This window comes from Otolemur garnettii, unplaced genomic scaffold (assembly GCF_000181295.1).
Source record: "Otolemur garnettii isolate 467f Iridium unplaced genomic scaffold, OtoGar3 scaffold00021, whole genome shotgun sequence".
Classification (NCBI taxonomy): domain Eukaryota; kingdom Metazoa; phylum Chordata; class Mammalia; order Primates; family Galagidae; genus Otolemur; species Otolemur garnettii.
The window spans coordinates 19,062,445-19,085,719 of NW_003852416.1; the positions used below are offsets into that span (position 1 = coordinate 19,062,445).

Sequence of the window (23,275 nt, forward strand, 5' to 3'; positions counted from 1 at the left end):
GGGCGCCTGTGGTCCCAGCTACTTGGGAGGCTGAGGCAAGAGACTTGCTTGAGCCCAGGAGTTGGAGGTTGCTGTGAACTGTGATGCCACGGCACTCTACCCAGGGGGACAGCTTGAGGCTCTGTCAAAAAAAAAAAAAAGTTTTTAGATTCTGCCAAATTGCCTTCCAGGTGGACTATATCAGATTATATACCCACAGTGTGTACAACTACCTATTTCCTCATATTTGCCAGTATTGATAGTATCAGTTTTTGAACAATTTTGCCACACTGATGGGTAAAAAACATCTAAGTTGGGGAGTACATATAGAATAGTGATAAGAGGTTGACTTTGCAGCCTGCCTGGCTAAAGTCAAGTCTTGAGTCTCCCTCCTATTAGCTGTGTGACCTTGTTGAGTTTCTTAATCTCTCTAGTCCTCAATTTCCTCACCTATAAAAGGGGGATAATATTGGTAGTATATCTTGCATAAAAACTTTTTCAAAAGTTTTTTATTGTGGAAAGTTTCAAAATATACAGAAGTAGAATAATTACCAACTCTTGTATAATCTTGCTTTATCAATATTACCCACACACTTTTTCTTCCCAAATTATTTTGAAGCAAATAACAGACATATAATTTTATCCGTAAATATTTCATTATGTACTCTAAAAGATAGTGATACTTTTAAAATGTAGTCACAGTATTATTATAACTAGGAAAGTATCAGCAAATATGTAGGAACTTTTTGAGGGCTAAATGAACTAATCTATGTAAACTTACCAGAACAACACCTGGCACATAGTACATACTGTGCGTTTGTAATTATTTTTGTTGTTTTGTAATTTGCAATTATTTGCTTACTAGAGGTTTAATGTTATTTTGTATGTTTTCTTGGCCAGGTTTATTTTTTCTATAAATTACTTCTTCAAATTTTTGCTCATTTGTATACTTTCCCCCTGTGATTTATAAGATCTCTTCGGGTGGTCTCTCTGGGTGCTAATCTTTTGACTATATATGATAATTCCTTTCAGCTTGTTTATGATGTCTTCTGTTGTATAGAAGTTTTTGTTATTTGTAGGTTACATCTGTCATCTTTACACTTATAGCTGCAGAATTTTGTATTAGTCATAAGAATGTCTATAAGATTATAAAACTTTTTTCTTGTATTCTTACACTTTTATGGTTTTTCACGTGGTTTTAAAAACTTAGGGTTGGGCACAGTGGCTCATGCCTGTAATCCTAGTCCTCTGGGAGGCTGAGGCAGGAAGATTACTTGAGGTTAAGAGTTTGAGACCAGCCCAAGGAATAAGGGAAACCCCGTCTTTACTAAAAAAAGAAAAATTAGCTAGGTGTGGTAGTGCATGCCTGTAGTCCACTCTACTCAAGAGAATGAAGCAGGAGGTTTACTTGAGTGTGGGAGTTTGGGGTTGCAGTAAGCTATGATGATGCCGCTGCACTCTAGTCTACCTGGGGCGACAGAGTGAGACTCTTTCAAAAAAAAAAAAAAAAATGCTGGGTATAGTGACACACATGTTTAGTCTCAGCTACTCCAGAGGCTCAAAGATTAGAGGCTCTAAGAGCACTTTAGCCCAGGAGTTTTAGGCTACTGTGAACAATGATTGTGCCAGTATACTCCATCCTGGATGATCCAACAAGACCCTGAAGACTACATCTCTTTAAAGAAAAACAAAGTTTGTGTTCTTCCTCTACCTGGAATTAATGTTTTCTGGGAGGCAAGACTCCAATTTTATAGCCAGACATATATCCAGTGTTCTCTATACCATTTATCAATTAGTTTATTCTATATATTCTATACTTTCTTTAAAGGCCATGCTTAGGATCTACTGATTCTTTACAAATAGATAGGTGTAGCTTTAGATTCTTTATTCTGATTCATTCTGATCTATTGATCTATTTGTTGTAACATGAATATTATACTACAATTTTATAGTATATTTTGATCTACTAAAGTAGAGCAACTTCTTTCTTGTTAGTTTTTTTTTCTTTTTCCAGATATTCCTGGGTTATTCCTATGGATTTTCTCCCTCAGATGAATTTTAGAATCAATTGAATAAAAAATCTTGTTTAGATGGGCCTGTATTGCATTTATATTAATAGATTAACTAGGGAAGAATTGACAGTTTTATGTTTTTTGTTTTTTGTTTTTTTGAGACAAGAGTCTCACGCTGTCTTACTGGGTAGAGTGTGGCAGCATCATCATAGTTCACAGCAGCCTCAAACTCTTGGGCTCAAGTCATCCTCTTTGTTTTTTTGAGACAGAGTCTCACTTTGTCACCCTGGATAGAATGCCATGGCATCACAGCTCATAGCAACCTCAAACTCTTGGGTTTAAGTGATTCTTTTGCCTCAACCTCCCAAGTAGCTGGAACTATAGGTGCCCGCCACAATGCCTAGATATTTTTTTTGTTGCTATTGTCGTTGTTGTTTAGCAGCCCCAGGCTGGGTTCGAATCCACCAGCCCCTGTGCATGTGGCCGGCATCCTAACCACTGAGCAACAGGTGCCATCAAGTCATCCTCTTGCTTCAGCCTCCTGGGTAGCTGTGACTACAGGCATGTACCACCATACCTGGATAATGTTTTCTACCTTTAGTAAAGATGGGGTCTTGCTCTTGCTCAGGCTCGTCTTAAACTACTGAGCTCAGGCAATCCACCCACCTCAGCTCCCAGAGTGAAAGGATTACAGGCATGAGGCACTGTGCCCAGCCCCATTTTATATTCTTTTTTGTATTTTAGAGACAGAGTCTCACATTGTCGCCCTTGGTAGAGTGCCATGGCATCACAGCTCACAGCAACCTTCAACTCCTGGGCTTAGGCGATTCTCTTGCCTCAGCCTCCCGAGTAGCTGGGACTATAGGCGCCCACTACAACGCCCGGCTATTTTTTTGTTGTTGCAGTTCGGCCAGGGCCAGGCTTGAACCTGCCACCCTCAGTAAATGGGGCCAGTGCCCTATTCACTGAGCCACAAGTACTGCCCTCCATTTTATATTCTTGAGGCTTTATCCGGGAAAATGGTATATTCAATAATTCTATGTCCTTCCGTAAAGTTTTATAACTTTTTCATATAGCTCTTTGTTGTTTTTTTTTTTCTGTTTTCTCTTGGTTTGTTGTTGTTGTTGTTGTTGTTGTTGTTTGTTTATTAGGTTTATTCTTGGATATTTTATAGTTTTTAAATTCTTTTTGTGCTATGGAAGACCAAGGTGGAAGGAAGGATTGCTTGAGCTCAGGAATTCAAAACCAGCCTGAGCAAGAGTGAGACCCCTTCTCTACTAAAAATAGAAAAACTAGCCAGGTGCTGGATTGCTGGAGCCTAAGAGTTTGAGATTGCTGCGAGCTATGATGATATCACAGCACTCTATCCAGGGCAGCAGAGTGAGACGCTACCTCAAACATAAATAAATTCTTTCTGTGAGTGGACTTTAAGTTATATTTTCCACTGGTTTTTGGATGTGATAATAGCTAATATATATTGAATATAATATAATAGCTAGTTATTATATATAAAATAATAATAGCCAACCTCCATGGTTAACCATACACTTTTCTAAACATCATATCCCATATGATTTTTACAACAAACCTAAGTCTAGATATTATTATTATTTCCTCTTTACACATGAACAAACTGGATTTTATAGAGGTTAAGTAACTCAACCAAAATCACATGATTATGAAGTGGCAGAGTCAGGAGTCTGTACCTGTACTTCTTTTCTCTTATGGTATACAGCACACCAGCTACCTCATCCAACCCTGGTATTCAGTTGGAATAGTTTTTTAGATGAATTTTCTGGATTTTCTAGGTAAATAATCATATTGTCTGTATATAATGATCATGTATAGCATATCTTTTTTCATGCTTCATGTTGGGTACCTAATTTCCTGAATGCTATATTATCATTTCTCAGAAGTCTGAGCCAGTCAGTCTTTCCCTTAGCATTGGAACGTGTGGCCATTACATTCTTTCAGGAGCAGATGGAACAGTTGCTTGTGTCTGTTTTGTCTTTTAGTATGTTTTCTTCCACTTTTTATGCATAGGCTCTTTTAAAAATAGTTGTAATACTGCTATTTGTACCCTGCCTTTTTGTCTTATAATAGTATACCAGAAGCATCTTGCCCATGTTCTTTGGGAACATCATTTTAAATGACCGTGTAGTATTCCATTTAATATGTTTTGGTCTTGGCTGGGGGCAGTGGCTCAAGCATATAATCCTAGCACTCTGGCAGGCTGAGGTAGGTACATGGCTTGAGCTCACGAGTTTGACACCAGCCTGAGCAAAAAGTGGGACCCCATCTCTACTAAAAATAGAAAAACTGAGGCAAGAGGATTGCTTGAGCCTGAGATGGAGGTTGCTGTGAGCTATGACATCACAGCATTCTATCCAGGGCAACAACTTGAGACTCTGTCTCAAAACAAACAAACAAACAAACATGTTTTGGTCTTGATCCCTTGAAGGCAAGGCATATCCTCCTTTACCTTTTAATCAATTGTGGTTCATTCATCCATGAAATTAGTTAAACTTTTGAATTTATATTTTTTATCCATACTATCTCCGTGAGGTAATGGTATGCCAGCTGCTATGTACACTGGAACTTTTTTGCCTTAAACTTAGTCAAACTTCATTCAGATAAGCCTCTTGGTCTTATTATCTTTCAGTTTGATGAAGAATGTGGTATTTACCTTTCTCTGCCTGGTCTTACAGTTTTAGTCCTATAGACTACCCCCTCACCCCCCTACCCCTGACTAGACAAGACAGTCATTGGAATGGTAGGCGCCACAAGAGTGCCCCTGTTATCACAGAAGTGACCCAAGCAGCGTTCTAGTTCTGGGTACAGTATTCAGGTGGATGCTTCCCTGGCTATAAAATGGATGTTTGCTGGAGAGAGAATAAGATTTGCTTTTTTTTTCCCCCTCTTTCCCAGACACATCTATTTCCCTAGCCCTTTGGTGACCAGGGTGCTCTGTTGGCTGGATGTTAGGAACTGGCTGTCTCACACTTTCATCTACCCCCTGCCTGTGCCTTTCCCCTTCTTGACTTCTGTGGACCTCCTGCTCCCACTCCACTAGTCCCTCGCTCATAGTGCTGTCACTGTAGCTCTGCTCCAGGCTTCCCCTCACCAAGTGAGTTTGTGTGACCTTCGCACTGTATTCATGCTTCGGGACTTACCGCTGTAATGATGTCAGTGGCGGAGGTTAGCAGATGGCGGCAGCAGCAATGAGACCTGACATGTTCTAATGACTCCCTCCTTCCCACCCTTGCTGGCCGAGCCATGGAGGGGCAGGGGTTTCCTTAAGGTATTTAAGGAGGAGGCCAAGGGAAATCAGGGGTGAGGTGGGAGAGGTGGCCCAGGTGCCCATGAGGCCTGTGACCTTTGCTGCTATAATATCAGTGTTTCACAAGCAGGGCGGTTCAGGAGCCCACTTGCAGCCCATCAAAAATTGATTTAATTGCAATTTTTCCTCCAATTAGGAGCACTGGAGCCTGACTAATTGGAGTAATAGAGAGTAATAAGGCTCAGATAAAAAGCCTTCCTCAGCTGCCTTTGTATCTTGTGTCAGTGCCTGTCAGAGGTCAGAGAGCTTGCATATTCTATTAGGCAGCCTGGCCTTCATTTGTACAAATTAGTTTACCCAACAGTAATTAAAATGCCAATGCGGGTTGAAGAGAACTGAATACACTTGATGGGCATGTTGGTGAATGATGTGACAGCTTTGGTGGCCTCCCTTGCCAAAGTGTGTCAGCCCAGGCACAGAGGCTGCTGGGGCCTGGGCCAGCTGGGCGGCTCTGGGCCAGCCACGGGGCACAGCTGCTGAGCATGCCACTTCTGCTGCCCCACCTCAAAGCCATTCAGCCGCTTCTTTCTTTTTCCAGGTGGAGTCATTTAGCAATTCATTTGTTCAATAAAGCATTTGAATTTTCAATATGTATCAGGCATGATACTAGGTATTGGGAAGACAAACAAGACTAACTCTTGAAATGTAGCCCAGATGAGAATTTATGGGGTGAAGGGCCATATAATAAGTAGGGCTCTGGAACCAAGACTGGGTTCTAATTCTAGTTTACTAGTTGCTACTGAGCTAAAGCAAGTTACATTACCTCTCTGAGCCTCAGTTTCCTGACTTGTATATAGGGAGGGTGGTACCTACTGCATAGTATTATGAGGATTAGATGGGATAATGCTTTTGAAACAGTTCCTCAGCACCTGGCCCCTAGTAAGTGCTCAATAAACTACTAGTGTTACTAAAAGGGCCTAACCTAATGCAGAAGCAGTAGGAATCTGTCTTCTTGTTCATGCCCAATGAATTTCCCTTACCTTCCTCTCCTCTTTTCTATGTCTTATTATTTTCTATTTCTCAACTTGAGTGCAGAACCCTAATTCTCCTGCCAGCGTTCTCTGATGTGAGGCACCTGTGTCTACTTTGCAGGTCTGATGATCTCTGTTATACCAGGTTTACCTGAGCTACGGCCACTGGCAAATGAAGTAGACTAAGGATCTGGGCATAGTCTGTGACAGAATGAGAAATTGTAGAAGGCTGGTTTCTGGTGAGGGCTTTATGGTTCAAAAAGAGTTGAACTCACAGAGTCAGAATGATATTAAGATGCTCTAGCTAAGAGAGAGTGTATGTACTTCTAAGAGTGTGTGCACGCGTAAGAGAGAGACAGACAGAGAGGGAGAGAGAATGTTGACATTAATTTTTACTGTTTGGCTCGGCACCTGTGGCTCAGGTGGCTAAGGCGCCAGCCACATACACCTAAGGTGGCGGGTTCGAATCCAGTCAGGGCCGCCAAACAACAATGTTGGCTGCAACCAAAAAATAGCTGGGCGTTGTGGCAGGCGCCTGTGGTCCCAGCTACTTGGGAGGCGGAGGCAGGAGACTCGCTTGAGCCCAGGAGTTGGAGGTTGCTGTGAGCTGTGATGCCACAGCACTCTACCCAGGGGGACAGCTTGAGGCTCTGTCTCAAAAAAAAAAAATAAATTTTTTTTTACTGTTTGTACTTCTGTGTCTTATCTGGTTGTTGTGCTTATGAGGGACCCCCAACAATGTGTCTGTTTCATGGTCATACAGGTTTGAGTCTTTGGTGATCCGGGACTTGTGAAACAAATGGACCAACTTCACAGCCCACACAACTAGGTTCCCTAACAGTGTTGGCTTGAGTGCTCTGGAAGGCACTTTTAATTTACTTCCACAGATTTGTCCCAAGTGTCTCCTCTGGGGCAGTCACTGGGCATTGGAGTACCTAGGAGCCACCAGAGAGTTCATGATCTCAAACAGAAGATGAGAAGATAAAAAACCAAAAAAAGCCAATTGTCCCATGAGCATAGTAGGGACTTGAAGGAGGATGGCCAACCAAACTGGGGTGCCACCGGCTCCTGCCTCTGCCTGTGTAGCCCAGATTTGATGTCCTTGTCCCTGGGATACCCCTGAGGGAAGAGATGGGACTGAGGGGAGAAGCCATTTGAATTTTATTCATTTCCTGAGGGGAGCTAGTTTTTAAAGTATTTTCAAACCCTAAATTGAGGTTGTAGCAAAGGCCTTTAGTGGGGAAAATTCTTTGAGTAGTCAGTTAGGGGGAGCCATAGAAGTAATGGTATGTGTTTTTTCCAGCTGCTTACTGAGAGCCTTTGATATCCTTAGTTAGCATGTGACCTAGCACAGGGAGCGATATGGAAGGTGTACGGGGGCTGATGCACATGGAACAGGCGATGGGGCACAGCATTATGTTTTGGGCTAAATCTCCATGGAGGTTAGAGAACTGAGGTGGTGAAACTGTTTGTGGTGCACAGATCCACCCTACTAGCTTCTTTTCAAAGCAATTTATGTGGTGAGTCTTGATGGAGGGGTCAGAGTGTAGGGGTAGCAAGTCCTATGTGTAGTAGCAGCATTTTGAGGAAATTCACAGAAGCTTGGCCTTTACTTTATTTTTACTTTCTATATGATAGGATTAATCATTTCTATCTTGTGAACTTGTGGGATGTAAAGCATACTTTCTGGGTTCTAGAGTAGTAAATTCCTTTCCTTCCCTTGCTCCATGTGTTTGTTGTACACTTTGAGGAGGTTGTACTTGGGCATACCCTTTTTAATCTTCTGACTTTTTTTTTTTTTTAGACAGTCTCATTATGTCACTCTTTGTAGAGTGCTGTGGTGTCACAGCTCACAGGAACCTCAAACTCTTGGGCTTAAGTGATTCTCTTGCCTCAGCCTCCCAAGTACCTGGGACTACAGGCTCCTGCCACAACACCTGGGTTTTTTGTTTGTTGGTTTGTTTGTTTTGGTTGTAGTTGTCATTGTTTGGCAGGCTCGGGCTGGGTTTGAACCCATCAGCTCCCATGTGTGTGGCTGGTGCCCTAGCCGCTGACCTACAGGCACGGAGCCTAATCTTTTGACTTTTAATGTGGCTTGTCTGTGGCTTGTAGCTCATTCTTCCTAATGATTGCAAGAATTGGGGAGTGGGGACAAGTATGGTCACAAGTGGTAGGGAATAGTTGTGAAAGTGGTGGCAGGAAGAGAAGAGGACAGAAGTCCCTGGGAAGGGTGTTTGCATCCCCCACCCCACCTGCTGGGAGGTCAGAGCTGTGGGAGTGGCAGGGATTAAAGTTCTGTGTTCCTTCCCTTTTTCTCTCTATTGACTTACCTTGACGCTAATTTAGGCCTGTGGCTAGTCAGAGGCCTGTTGTGGGCCTCCTTAAGAGATGTCTGTGTGTCTGTGCTGGCGCCCTTCACCTGGCCCCCACTTCTCTAAAGTCTGGAGAGTCCAATTGCCTGCTTGAATGATTTCCAAGTGGCTATTATGTTTCCAACCCAAGGTAATTGGCTTTACCAATTATTAATGGATTACTCTAAAGAGAAAAATGTTGAGGGAGGGAGGTGAGGGCAACACCTACTAACTTTGTAGTTTGGTTCTTCAGTGCCCAGTGGAGTGGCTGATTCCCAGGCTAGGAGTTACTTGGGGCATGGCAGGTGTGGTTGTTTTGGCTGCTGGCTCCTACTCTGTGGTTTAGTGGCTGCTGGCAATCCCACAGGTCCAGAGGAAGCTGGGATGGTGGAGCATGTCCCTGGAGGAAGTCTTACTTGAAGCATGGGGGACCCAGGATGTATCCTATGGTCTTTTTATCAGCCTGGGATTGAGAAGCAGACACCTGCCCTGCAATTTCGATTGTAAATCAGTGACTTGGTCAATGCCTGACCTAATATTTCCTCAATCAGCAATTGGCAGGCCAACACCTGACCTTTGGCCAGTGGTTCTCAACCTTCCTAATGCCGTGGCCCTTTGATACAGTTCCGGTGGGTTGTGACCCACAGGTTGAAAACCACTACCTTAGGCAAAGCCACTAGCTTCTCTGGAGCCTTCCCTGTAGAAATCTATTTCCCCACTGATACACTTGGGACCAGAGAGCCACCATACTGGGCAGGCCTAGGGTGGATGGCCTGTTGCTCCACATTGCTAACATGTCATGAATATGTCCAGTTCCTCCCCCGCTCCCCCATGCAAGACATTTAGGGACATGGTCTGTCCCTGCCCCAGGGCTCCTGAGTGACACAGTTGCTTTCAGTTCTCTTGCTTGCCCTTACATTTTCAAACTTGGGTTTCCTAAAGGCTTTCCCTTTCTATCCTGCCAAATCCTCTAACAAATGAGTGGTCTGGCTCATTGGTTCAAGTTCTAGTCCCACCACTGTGTCAACCTGGCCAGTTGTACTGACCCTTCACACCGGGCTTGTGCCTCCACTCACAATGAACCTGAGCAGATTATGTATGTTGAGGGTTTCAGGGCTCTAAGAGACATTCTGGGGAATGTGCTCAGCTTGCCCCTCATCTGCAGTGTTTCTCATTGTCCTTAGATGATTCTGTCTGACTCTCCTCTCACTCAACTGAAGCTGCGGCTGCCTGGCCTTCCCCATTCTTTACTCTTCCCACCCCCAATCACTAGCATACATACCCATTTAGAGTATTGACTCACTTTTCAGGTTTTCGTTTTCTCAGTTTGGTGCCTTTAGACCAGCCATGTACTAGTACCAGATTACGAGATATCCCCCACCCAGCTCTTTTTTTTTTTTTTTGAGACAGGGCCTCAAGCTGTCACCCTGGGTAGAACGCCGGGGCATCACAGCTCACAGCAACCTTCAACTCCTGGGCTTAAGTGATTCTCTTGCCTCAGCCTCCCAAGTAGCTAGGCCCCCAGGCGCCCGCCACAATGTCTGGCTATCTTTTGGTTATAGTTGTCATTGTTGTTTGGCAGGCCCGGGCTGGATTCGAACCTGCCAGCTCTGGTGTATGTGGCTGGTGCCTTAGCCGCTTGAACTGAGCCTATTCCCCTAGCTTTTAAAACCTTTAACAATCCGCCCTCTACCAGCTACCCTCACTTCTGACTAGGGCATCATCTTCCAGCCTCTAGCAGCCTGTCCCTGGAAGACCTTTTCTGTGTCTTTGCACTGTGCTCTCAGCTTCTCATTGAAGCCCAACAGGCTTGCTCTCCCTTGGGCTCAGACTTGTACATTTAGAGATCTGTTTTTATGGTGGGCAGAGACCACAACAGAGCTCAGCTATTGTTGAACTTGTGGGTTCTCTGGTGGGAGGCTACAGCCCTCACAGTGCTCCAAATTGTTTTCCCACAATTCTAATGGCTCTTGGCTGTTTCTCTCTGGCTTAACCCCACGATCCGCTGAAGAACAAGCAAGCATTTCTAATTGTAAAATGTAAGCCATTTCTACCACAAATTCTGACAAGCCAGATCTGACTCTGCTTTCCTTTTGTTTGGCAGCTCTTTTGTGACAGGGACAGCTTGTTGTGGGCACTTCTCACCCCTGAGAATCTGGGACCTCAACAGGTAAGAGATTCTTGAGACCACTATGGTTTCAGAGGGAGGAGGGAACTGGGACAGCAGGAAGCAAGAGAAGGAGCTACATGAGCCAAACCTGGCCGTGGGGGCCACATGATCCAGGGGGAGACCAGGAAGGACTATGCCCCAACTACCCACCAACAGCCTCCTCCTGATGCTGTCTCACATGGAATCATTTGGGGTCAGCTTGAGGAGACTATTAAAGTAATGTATAAGTAAATAGTTTCATGTAGAATTTATAACAATTTGGATTTATGCTACTCTCTGAGGAGTGGCTATGTGTCTACATAAAATCCCATCTATCCTCAGAGATGGTTTTTTTTTTTTTTTTGAGACAGAGCCTCAAGCTATCCCCCTGGGTAGAGTGCCATGGCATCACAGCTCACAGCAACCTCCAACTCCTGGGCTCAAGCGAGTCTCCTGCCTCCGCCTCCCAAGTAGCTGGGACTACAGGCCCCTGCCACAATGCCTGGCTATTTTTTGGTTGTAGCCGGCATTGTTGTTTGGCGGGCCCGGGCTGGATTAGAACCCGCCAGCTCAGGTGTATGTGGCTGGTGCCTTAGCCATTTGAGCCACAGGCACCGAGCCCTCAGAGATGATTTTACTAGAAGGAACTTTGAAGGTGGTCTGCAGAACAGTTAAAATACTAGGTTGTATTCACAGTTCTCTGTTTTGGGAGGCTTGCCGTATTCCCATCTGATTATCTGCTGTTCTGTTTTTATTTTTTAACTTTTTATTTTGAAATATTTGTAGATTTACTCGAACTGACAAATATAAGATGAAGAGGTACTCATGTAACATCTTACATAATATAGTATAATATTAAAACCAGGAGGTAGACATTGGTATAATCCACAAACCTTTATTCAGAACACACTCATTTGTGTGAGTTTGTGTGCATGTGTATCTAGTTCTGTGCAGTTTTATCACCTGTGCAAATTCAGGTAACCACTACCACAATCAAGTTCCATTGGCACAAAGATCCTTCTTACACCCCTTTGTAGTCTCACCCTCCTCCTGTGCTCTTATCCCTAATTCCTGGCAACCACTTACACGTTTTCCATCTCTGTGATTATTTTATTTTATTTTATTTTTTTACAGAGTCTCACTTTGTCACCCTCAGTAGAGTGCTGGGGCATCACAGCTCACAGCAACTTCAAACTCGTGGGCTTAAGTGATTCTCTTGCCTCAGCCTCCCAAGTAGCTGGGACTACAGGTGCCTGCCACAATGCCTAGCTATTTTTTTGTTGTAGTTATCATTGTTGTTTGGCAGGCCCTGGCTGGATTCGAACCTGCCAGCTCTGGTGTATGTGGCTGGTGCCCTAGCCACTGAGCTACAGGCACCAAGCCCTCTGTGATTTTTTTCATTTTTGAAAATGTTACATAATGGAATCATACAATATGTTACTTTTCAAGAATGGCTTTTAAAAAAACTCATCGTATTTCCCTTGAGACCCACAATAGTTATTGGCATATGTCAGTAGTTTGGTTTTTTTTAATTGTTGAAGAATATTCCATGGTACAGATGTACCAGAGTTCCTTTCTCCATTGAAAGACATTTGCTTTCAGTTTTTTTACTTTTGCTTATAAAACTGTTATGAACATTTGTGTATAGGTTTTTGTATGGGGATATACTTTCATTTCTCTGGAATAAATGCTAACAAGTACAGTTGCTGGTTTGTTTGGTAGGTGTGTATTTAATTTTTTACCTACCAAACTATTTTTCAGAGTATCTTTACCATTTTATATGCCCACCAGCAATATATGAGAGATAAAATTTCTTCGTATTCTCACCAGGATTTGGTATTGTCACTGTCTTTTATTTTAGCTGTTCTAATAGGTGTTACATCTCATTGCAGTTTGAATTTGAATTTCCCTCAATAGCTAATGATGTTGGACATATTTTCATGTGTTTATTTGCTATGTATTTCATGTATATCCTCTTTGGCAAAATGTCTGTTTATGTCTTTTGCCCATTGGAATGTTTTTTTTTCTTTAATGGAATGCTTTATGAATTTGTGTGTCATCCTTGCTCAAGGACCCCACTCATCTTCTCTGTACCCTTTCAATTTTGGTGTATGTGCTGCTGAGGGGAGCATTGTTTGCCTTTTTTTTAGCATTGAGTTTTGAGAGTTATTTGTATATTCTAGGTATTAGTCCTTTGTCACATATATATAGCTTGCTAATGTATCTATTCCATCTGTAGCTTGTCTTTTTTTTCCTTTTTTTGGAGACAGAGTCTTACTCTGTTACCCTGGGTAGAGTGCTGTGGCATCCTAGTTCACAGCAACCTCAAACTCCTGGGCTCAAGTGATCCTCATGCTGCGGCCTTCCAACTAGCTGGGACTATAGGCACCCACCACAATGCTCAGCATACTTTTCTATTTTTAGTAGAGATACAGTCTCGCTCTTGCTCAGATTGGTCTCAAACTTCTGAGCTCAAACAATCCACCTACCTCAGACTCCTAGAGTGCTAGGATTACAGATGTGATCAGATCCTGTAATTTTTTGAGACAGAGTCTCACTGTATTGCCCCAGGCTAGAGTGCCATGGCATTAACCTAGCTCACAGCAATTTCAAACTCCTAGGTTCAAGTGATCCTCCTGTCTTAGCCTCCCCAGTAGCTGGGACTATAGGTGCACACACCACTACCTCACTTGAAGCTGGGCCCAAGATGGCATACAACCTGAGGGGTGGTCTAGTTATACCACCATGGCCCAGCTTCATCTTGAAGGTTGGATAATGATGGAGTAGACTCTTCTGCCTGTGGCTGCCTTGATGAAGGGTACTCCTGGGTACCGGTTTATGGTCAGGATGGTGTTCTAAGGCATCGAGTCTTTGACTGTTATTCTCTTATGAAATCCCTAGACCTCCCTAACCCCAACTACTGGAACCAGAATTAACCCAAATGACAGCTATTGCCTTGATTCTTACTGGAGCCAGATAAGAAACAGCCACTGCATCCTCTGGCCAGCCTGTGGGCTCTATGCTTGTGGCAGGGCTACCTTGGGCATGACTTTGCATTGCTTTCTCTCTACTTTCAGGGTGCTGTCCTCAACACTGGGAAGAGTGAGGCCTTATTTAAACATCTATCTTATTCTCAGAGAAGCTTGGAGGACTGAGCCATGTGGCATTTGAGGACAGATACCCTGGTGGAAGGATCGATTTTTCATGGGAGGAAATGGATGGACAGGATGACTCTGTAGAGTGGTCTTGCCCAGGGAAGCCCACGCAGATAATAAAGCCATGTAGAAAATAGGATTAAGGTAATGAACAGGCAAGACAAGAGTTTGATCTTTCAATATCACCAAAGCCTGACTGACAGGCCAATCTGTAAGGTGGAGCAGCATTGCTGGCAGGACTCAGGGCTGGGCGGTGTGCACACTGGATGGATTCTTTGCTTTTAACCTGTCACAACTGAAACTTGAGGAGTGCCTGGATTTTCTCTTTTATGTGTGTGCTGTGACTTGGGTGGAGGGGGAGTACAGGAGGGGCAGTTTTCCCCTGAGCTTTGTCCCTCCAGGAACTGCCCTCAGGATGACAGTGGGGGCTGGGACACTCTCAGAGCTATAGCTGCCCCTCTTGGGTGCTATTGCTCCATGGGGGTGCCACTGCCCATGACTATCTGTATGTCACTCAGCTACCATCCTCAGGCAGTCTATACTGCTTCTCACAATGCATGGGGACCCCTTTCAGGGTCACTATGGCTTCCCTCAGCCCCTCATTCCATTAGGACCTCTAGAAACTCTATTCTTCCTATAGGGTAGGCTAGGGAAGGAATGGGGGTTGCTGGCTGGGGCACGCAGGTCAGAAGGCAGCTATGGGTACCTAGCTATTGCCTAAATGTCAAGGAACTTAGCAATCTCCCTCCTCTCTTTCTGCTTTTCTCTCTCCTGGAGCTGAGCACTGTGAGAATGGGCCCAAGGACAGGGGATGTCTAACCTCTCAACAAGAAAAATGGAATTTTTTAGCCAACCTCAAGGTTCCAGAGTGTTCCTGCTTCCAATAGTAGATGGTCTTTGAACCTATTCCCCAACTCTCAAGTACCAGGAACTTGTGTACTTCCACCCTTTTTAAAAATAAACTCATTTTTTTCAGGGTCTCACTGTATTGCTCAAGCTAGGCTTGAACTCCAGGGCTCAAATAATTCTCTTGTCTTGGCCTCCCAAGTAGCTGGGGCTACAGGCCTCTATCTTGACAGACCAACCTCTGAAGTATGACTAACTAGGCCCTAAGGCCCCGTCAGCCCCGAGGAACTGCCCAGGCCATCCTTCTCCTGGGCCTGGGGTCTGAAGGCATCAAGGTTCATCTTGTGTTTTCTGTCTGCATTTGAGCAGAACCCTTGGCTAGGCACATGGAAAGTTCCTAGTGTTGACTGTGTGGGGCACACCTCCACCAAGCCACTGGAAGTCCCATGTAGGTCTGACTGGCCTGACATCACAGCCTTATCCCCCAGGGCTTTCCTTGCTGTGAGTTTTACTTTTTCTGCTAAGGGGCATTGGAGTTGGACTAGTGTCCTGAGGAGGGGGAACAACTAGGCCCCCAGTGGACTTTAGGGACCTAGTTGTTGGAGAGGCTGTGATCCTAGACCTAAGGTGTCACAGTGGCTCTAGCCATAGCCTTAAGCTACCTTGTGTACTGTAAGGGGGGCGAGTTTGGAGACCAGTGGCCTCCTAGGGCATACAATCCTTGGCTAGGCACTGTGCTGCCCTGCACATGTATGACCATATATTTATGCCTCTGCATACATCCCCTTATCTCTCCTTCCCTTGTGGGCCAGGTCACCCCCAGTTCCCCATTATGCCTCAATTTCCATCTCATAGCTCCTAAGCTGCGTCTTTCTCAGCAAAGGGAGAGGCAGACTAGGCATCTCACCCATTCTGACAGGTGCCCTACATTTTCCCCACTCTGTGCCCTAGTTCAAGCCAAACCCATGCCTGGAATATCCCATCTGTGCCTAATGAAATCCTGCTTAATCTTCAGCATAAATAATACCTCCTTCATGAAGCTGCCCCTGATCCTTACTCCTGTGGCTGGAACTGACCATTTTGTTAGAGTACTTATAAAAACCAACAAGTTAGCCACAGGTATGGCTCTCCTCTGAGCTGGAAACTTAACCTTGTAGTCTTGCACTGAGCACAGAATATGAATATTAGGCATCTAAAAACATTTGGAATGGCAAGGGACACCTGGCTGGAGCCCCCCCCCTTTTTTTTTAATAGACAAGATTCTCACTTTGTCGCCCATGGTATAATGCTGTGACTTCACAGCTCACAGCAACTTCCAGCCCTTGGGCTTAGGTGATTCTCTTGCTTTAGCCTCCCAAGTAGCTGGAACTACAGGCGCCCACCACAATGCCTAACTATTTTTTTTTTTTTTTTTTTTTGACAGAGCCTCAAGCTGTCCCCCTGGGTAGAGTGCCGTGGCATTACAGCTCACAGGAACCTCCAACTCCTGGGCTCAAGCGAGTCTCCTGCCTCCGCCTCCCAAGTAGCTGGGACCACAGGCGCCCGCCACAACGCCCGGCTATTTTTTGGTTGCAGCCATCATTGTTGTTTGGCAGATCCAGGCTGGGGATTCGAACCCGCCATCTTAGGTGTACGTGGCTGGCACCTTAGCCGGTTGAGCTATAGGTGCCGAGCCGCCTAACTATTTTTTTGTTGCAGTTTGGCTGGGGCCAGGTTTGAACCCACCACCCTCGGTATATCGGGCCAGCGCCCTACTCATTGAGCCACAGGCACCATCCTTGGAGCCCTTTTTTTTTTGAGACAGAGTCTCACTTTGTTGCCCTGGGTAGAGTGCTGTGGCATCACAGCTCACAGAAACCTCAAACTCTTGGGCTTAAGCAATTCTCTTCCCTTAGCCTCCCAGTACCAAGCAGCTACACGCGCCTGCCACAATACCCGGCTATTTTTTAGAGACAAGGTCTTGCTCTGGCTCAGGCTGGTCTCAAACTGGTGAGCTCAGGCGATCCACCCACCTTGGCTTCCCATAGTGCTAGGATTACAGGTATGAGCCACCACGCCTGGCCCCTGAAGCCCTTTTGACCATCTGGAAAAGGAAACAGTGTCCTGAGCTTAGGCTGGGCCACTCTGAGGGTACTACTAGTACCCAACCCACCCAGGTATGATTTTGTCTCTGCTGCTGGCCTGTGCTCCCACCCCATGCAGGGGGCCTGGCCCACGGTCAGGGTGATTACAGAATTGCCCCTCTTTAAACTACCTGCCTTTGCTTTTGAAAGTATTACTGACAGCTTTTTCATTCTCTTTTTTCTTTACCTCTTTAAGGAACCCTGTAATTTCTTTCTCTCTTTCTCCCCCCTTTCCTTTTTCTTTCTTGTCCCCTCTGTCCCCCTGAACTCTTTGAAATTGGCTCTCTGCCTGCTGACACCAAACTGATACTTTGCATTTCACTTCTCCTTATCCCTTTATGGCAACAGATGTTGAAATTTTGTATCCTTTTATCTGCCCGGCTGCCCCTTCCTGTAATTATAGTCCCCTTGTTAGCAGTACAAAGTAGGCTGCCTGGCTGCCTGGCCTTTGAGCCATTGTGTCTGAACACGTGTGCAGGGGTGGGTGCTGGGGGTATGCGCACACATGCATGTGTGTGAGAGGTTGTGTGCTTGGGAAGGCCCTTCTCTCTCACCTGATGTGGCTGGGATGAGCAAAGCTTCCATGGGCTTCTTATCTCCACTCCTCCCTTGTTACATTTAGAATCTATCTGTACCCTTGATTCTCTTGCCTACTCTACAGAGAGCTAGCCTCTGGGCATCTGGAAGGTGGAGAGGCCTGCAAAGAATAGGTAAGGGTTGGAGGTAGCCCTGAACATCTGTTGGGGCAAGTACAATTGTCCAACTGGGCAGAGGATGTTCAGGGCCAGTAACCAAGTGACTGCATTGTCTGTGAAGGAAGGGAGTGTGGGTACTCTGGAGTGTGCATAAATGACTTTAATACACTAGGTGTGCCACCTGAGCCTTCATTTTCTCATCTATAAAATGGGGTTAAGAAACTTACCTCATAGTCCTGTTGTGAGGATTAAATAAGCACTCAACACAGTGCCCGGAGCACAGAATGGACTCACGTGAGCTGCAGCTGTGGTGGCTACTCTGCCACCAGGTAACCAGCATATCTGTCTTAGCAGGCCCCAGAAGACACAGAAGAGAGCAGGTACTTCAGTTCCCTCTGTTCTTGTCAGCCTGAATGCTGCTACCAGACTGGTTTGCCAGGAACTCAGCCTTTATCATGAATTCAAGCTCTACCCTTTTTTGATTCCTGATCTTAAGAAAGTCACTTTGGGGCAGTGCCTGTGGCTCAGTGGGTAGGGCACTAGCCCCATATACTGAGGGTGGTGGGTTCAAACCTGCTCCCGGCCAAACTGCAATAGCAACAACAACAAAAATGGCTGGGCGTTGGTGGCAGGTGCCTGTAGTCCCAGCTACTTGGGAGGCTGAGGCAAGAGAATTGCCTAAGCCCAAGAGTTTGAGGTTGCTGTGCTGTGATGCCACAGGGTGGCATACCCCCTCCCTAGAGTGAAAAAGGGAGCCCTTTTCTCAAAAAAAAAAAAAAAAGAAAGAAAAGAAAGTCACTTTTCCTCTGTGATACTCAGTTTCCTTAGCTGCAACCAGGGGGACAAACTAAGACAATCACTTCCTGCTCAAAAGCCTCACAGCTTTCTGCTACTCACAGAGTTAATGCCAAATGAGGGGTATGCACCCTAAGGTACACCTATGTACCCTCCCACCATGTCTGGAAGCCAGATCCTGCCAGCTTGTTCCTCTCACACTCCCAAGCCTCTATCCAGCAAATTACCAACCACTGCAGAATAGCCTGGCTGCCCTGCCTCTGCACCTTTGTTGTTTCTCCCTCTCCTGTCTTTGCCTGTCAAAGTCCTGTCCCTCAGTGAACAATCAGTCAATACCCCCAGCCAGAAATGTTCTTTTTTCTTATCTGACTCCTTATAGAACTTTCTCTTGTCTTCCTATGGTATCTATCAAGTCACACTTTATATTGTTAGGTGGATACTTGATCCATACATCTCTCCTTTGCTGGAATGAAAAGTCCTTGCAAGCACTAAGTGTGTCCATCATATCATTGCTCACATCTCTCTGTAGCTTCTATTAAACACAATGCCTTGTATACACAGAAGGTGCTAAATTAATGGTTGCTGATTGAAAGGAGGAGGAAGTGGAAGGAAGGTAGGAAAAACCTCCCATTCTCTGTACCCATCCATGTTGGGTACAGCTTCTACCTTTAGGCCATCTGCATCTCAGGGAGAAGAGGAGATGGAAGAAGGTAAACTGTTTCTCACTCTTCCATCCTTTCTCTCCACAAAAGCCACTGTTGCATTTTGGGATAGTCCATACTAGACAGGGTGTCCTTATACCCAAACAGATAGAGGAGACCTATGCGGTTTCTAGGGAACATCATCAGAAACCTGGTATGTTAAAAATGGCTGGAAAATGGTGTGGGAGCTGTGGGCATCCTGAGATGTGGGCTGGGAGGTGGAAGTCAGCCAGTGATGATTCAGGAGCACTCTAGTACAAGAGCTTGTGGGGAAGGCTAGGAGAAGAGTCAGCAGGGTACCAGGCTTCCTAGCTCTGCGGGCCCATACTTGGGGAGTAGGGTGCCAGAGACTGCCCCTGTGCCTCTGTGGCCCCTAAGCTTGGTGCTCAGGGACTCTCCCAGGTAGGTCATCTAGGTCTTTAGGGCCAGCACCTACCTGCAGTGATGGGTATTATTGTTTTGCTTAAAATCCCTCCTCTCTGACTGGCACGGAATTCCTCTCTCTTCTGCCCAGCTGTAGTAGAATCACCTGGGCAGCAGAATGGGATGGGCCAGGGGGACCTGTTTCACTTTTCAAGGGACCACTCAAGGATGTGGCCACCACACTCTTCTTGCTTCTTCCTGCACAGGCACTGGGGGCTCCCAGGAGTAGGCCACATAGCCAGGGCCAAGGAAATAGGTCTCCTTCAGGCTGCCCCTCCCCAGCCTCTGTCTCATTCATCAGGCTCACACAGGCAAGCCCCATCTGTCTTTATCCTTCCCTGGGTAGAGAGAATTGCTGGAGTCAGGCTCAGGGGAGGCTGGGATGTGGAAGTCCTCCCCCAACCCCAGCCTTCAGCGGCTCCTGGAGGCCTGGGCTTTGTCCACAGGAGTTGGAAGGGAATGGACTTTTTGTCTGGCCCTCTATAGTGACAGACTGGCCCTTGCTCCTGTCTTGGCCCAGAGCTCTGAGCAGCAACGCTGTTCCCACACAAATTGTGCCACAGCCAAGGCTCTGCACACCCCCCCCCACCTCCCACAGTGAGAGGCCGAGAAGCATTCTTAACATTCTTTCTAGAGAAAAGGGGTGAAATGTCTGAATTTGGGGGTTGCCATGTTATACAAATTGCAATCTAATCGTTTTTACAAGAACACACTTGCAATTAGAAAAGGAGCCCAGGAGGAGGGGGTGAGGAAACAGACAGCTTGTTTTGTCCCTGTTTCCCCCAAAGTTTGGAGCTATTGTCAGGCCAGTCTCTCCCTCCACCAGAGTAGTTGAGCTAGAGTTTTCTAGTTAAATAGGTCTTGAGGTGGGGGCCTTGAAGAGCCCACAGTACCATTTCTGTTTGTTTTCCCAAATCAAAGCCTCAGCAGGGCTTCTATGGCACTGCTGGGCTGCTATTTGAAGAGACAGGCCATTTCCCAGAGCCTGGTGTGTCAGTTTATGCTCTGAACTTAACCTCACAGGCACTGCACAACAGAGCCTTGAGGGTCCTAGGCCCAGAGGCAAAAGAAATTGTATCTTTTTATTGGCCCATTTAAAGTGTGTGTGGCCATTTCAGAGAATCAGAGAATAATGTGGCAGAAAGAAAGTCCTCAGCCCCAGACCAGGATGGGCTGGCAAATTGAGGGGCTCTCAGGACCTGTGCTAGTTCCCAGGGGCTGGTGCTTACTTGGGCCCTTGGGTCTCCCCCAGAGGGCATTGGCCCCTAGTGGTATTCTCTATTTCATGTTACAGATACTTAAGGCCCAAACATTTTCCAGTGGTGTCTTCGAAGGAGGAGCAAGAGCCCAAGTTGGTAACCCAGTCTGGGTGTGCCTCTTGCGCTGCTGTCCCTGCCCAGCCCCATGGGTGCCCAGCTCTCCTTCCTTCTGAATCCTAGGACCAGGGATGGGCAGGCAGAGCCATGTTAGGCTTTACTTCTCCCAACCCCTACTGCCTTTCATCTTCTATTTCAAACAGACAAACATGAAATTACTTCTGTAGATTAAAGGGGAGAGCTCCTCAATCACTCCTTAAGCCCTCACTAATGGAGGGGGCAGGGTCCCCAAATCTGAAAGGAAAGGAAGAACTATGGAACAAAACAGCCCCTACCTGGTTTATCTGTGTGTGTGTGTGTGTGTGTGAGAGAGAGAGAGAGAGAGTAAGAGAGAGAGAAACTGAGACATGGGTGGTGGCCCATCTGAGAAGCTGGGCTTCTCTGGGAGCCAAGGTCAGTGGTCAGATCAGTCTGTGGGACATTGAGCTGGGGAGATGGCCTTCTCCCTGATGTTCCTGCCAGACAGAGGCTTGTCATCTTTCCCACTCAGGCCCAGCACTAGGATACTGAGAGGAAGATAAGAACTTCCCTGAGAAGGGAGTTAGGGACAGGGGTGCTGACTTGGGACCTACCCCCACCCCCAACTAGGGAGATAGGGCTCCTTGCTGGGGCTTACTGCTCAGAGCTAAAAGGGAAAGGCAGAGTGAGCAGAAAGGACCCCACACCCCAACCAGCTGCTTCCTTCCTTTAGCCTTCAGGGAAGATGGCAGCTGCAATAGGAAGGAAGGTTGAGGGTCATAATCTGAGTGAGGGGGAAAGACTAAAACTGAAGTTTGCACTCACGATGCATGGCTGACAGCCTTTCCTGCCTCAATCCTTTGCTAAAAGGCTGCTTTGGCCAAAGGTGAGCTGCTGAGGCTATGAAGTCCTCTCCACTCCATGCCAGGACCTCCTACCTAGATGTCCTTGTAAAGTATCCATGGCCTTGTTTCTCCTCACACCATGGAGCCCAGCATCTCATGGGTGAAAAAGAAACTGAGGCATTGGGCCTGGAGAGTACCCCTTCTCCTTCATTCCTCTCAGTCATTCTGCAGAAAGGCAATACTTCCCCCCATCTCCTAGCCACAGGGATTAGCGGGTGCACTTGATGTTGAGGGGTAGTTGCTAGGGCCAGGGGGCCCCCCTACATGGTTGCTAGGGGTCTGGCATTGGGGCAAGGGGTCTGCCCACTGCCGCGGTCACGGAGGGAATTACACAGTCACAAAGAAATTGTTCTTCTCAGTAATCTGCTCTTGGCCACCGGGTGGGGTGAGGGTGGGGGGAGCAGGTTGGAGCCCAGCAGGGCTGGGGGCTGTGATCACAGAGGCGTGCTAGCCTCAGGCTGGGGGCCAGCCGGGCCAGGAACACCAGGGACAGCCTGCTAAGCTGCTTTCTCAGCGATTTCTCTCCCCAGACACAAAGGTGTTTACTTGTTTTAACATCTCCTGGGACTCCCCTTCTCCCTTTGTGTGGTCTTTATCCCCAATGAGGTTTGAGCCCCAGATTACAGGCAGGAATTAAGGCATTGGACTCAGGCAGCTCAGAACTGCATGACCTGTAGGATCAAGGAGTATAAAGTAACCATGTGGGGGGGGGCAACCCCTTCAGCAAGGCCCATTCAATGTCCTGGGCTGAGGAGGAGTGGCTGGGCTGGGCTGGGGGTAGCAGCATGCAGGTGTGATGGAAAGGATTGGGCGGGGGTGGGGTGGTGGTGCTGGGATGATGGGAGAGGGAAGGGAGTTGGGACTAGCTGGAGAGGCCTCATGGTGGGGGTGAGAGGGCTAGGAGTCAGCATCTCCTCTTTCCACCCTCTTGCACAAGCTAAGGAGGAAGGAGAGCTTCCTTTCTCCAAGGTCTAATGACATCTGAAAGTTCAAAGAGTAGGCCAATGTGGGGCAGCCCTTCACTCTCTGCCTTTCTTCCCCTCAGTGGACAGCTGGTGACACACTTGGGCAGTGATTTTCCTCCAGGGGCTGGGGTGCTGGACGTCATGTATGAGTCCCCTTCTACACTGCTGTCCTGTGGCTATGACACCTATGTGCGCTACTGGGACCTCCGCACCAGTGTCAGGTGAGTGTGCTGGGCAGGGAGGACAGGTAGTGGGTCCCAGTGCAATCTGGGTCCTCCCTCTAGGCTTGGGTTGGCCCATGGGAGGGGATAGAAACTCCATGTGTCCTGAGAAGGGAGGTGCCTACAAGGTCATATCAAGCTTAGACTCCCCACCCTTGGGCAGCTTTGGTGCTGGTGTGCTGGGAGACTGTACCCAATAGGCCTTCAGAAGGTCAAGCACTTCCTTAGAGCCTCTGGAGCTGCCAGAGTACTATCCCTCACCATTCTCTTGAGGCCTTTATTACTTCTCTTTTTTTTTTTTTTTTTTTTT

General features: G+C 46.5%; 1 protein-coding gene and 1 non-coding gene across 4 annotated transcripts in view; one reads left to right on the plus strand and one right to left on the minus strand.

Moving 5' to 3' along the window:
* The window catches only part of FBXW4 (F-box and WD repeat domain containing 4), a 109,604-nt gene that overhangs the window by 84,638 nt on the left and 1,691 nt on the right, over nucleotides 1-23,275 (plus strand). For 2 of the 3 annotated variants that reach the window (XM_003787243.3, XM_023511669.1), the window contains exons 6-7: nucleotides 10,758-10,823; nucleotides 22,825-22,965. In XM_003787243.3, coding sequence (XP_003787291.1) covers nucleotides 10,758-10,823; nucleotides 22,825-22,965 — 207 coding nt within the window. The remainder of the gene's footprint in view (nucleotides 1-10,757; nucleotides 10,824-22,824; nucleotides 22,966-23,275) is intronic. The other variant, XM_023511670.1, reaches the window with a different exon arrangement.
* On the minus strand, nucleotides 12,828-12,934 carry LOC111724332. Its single transcript, XR_002772646.1, has one exon. It is a non-coding gene; the product is annotated as a U6 spliceosomal RNA (small nuclear RNA).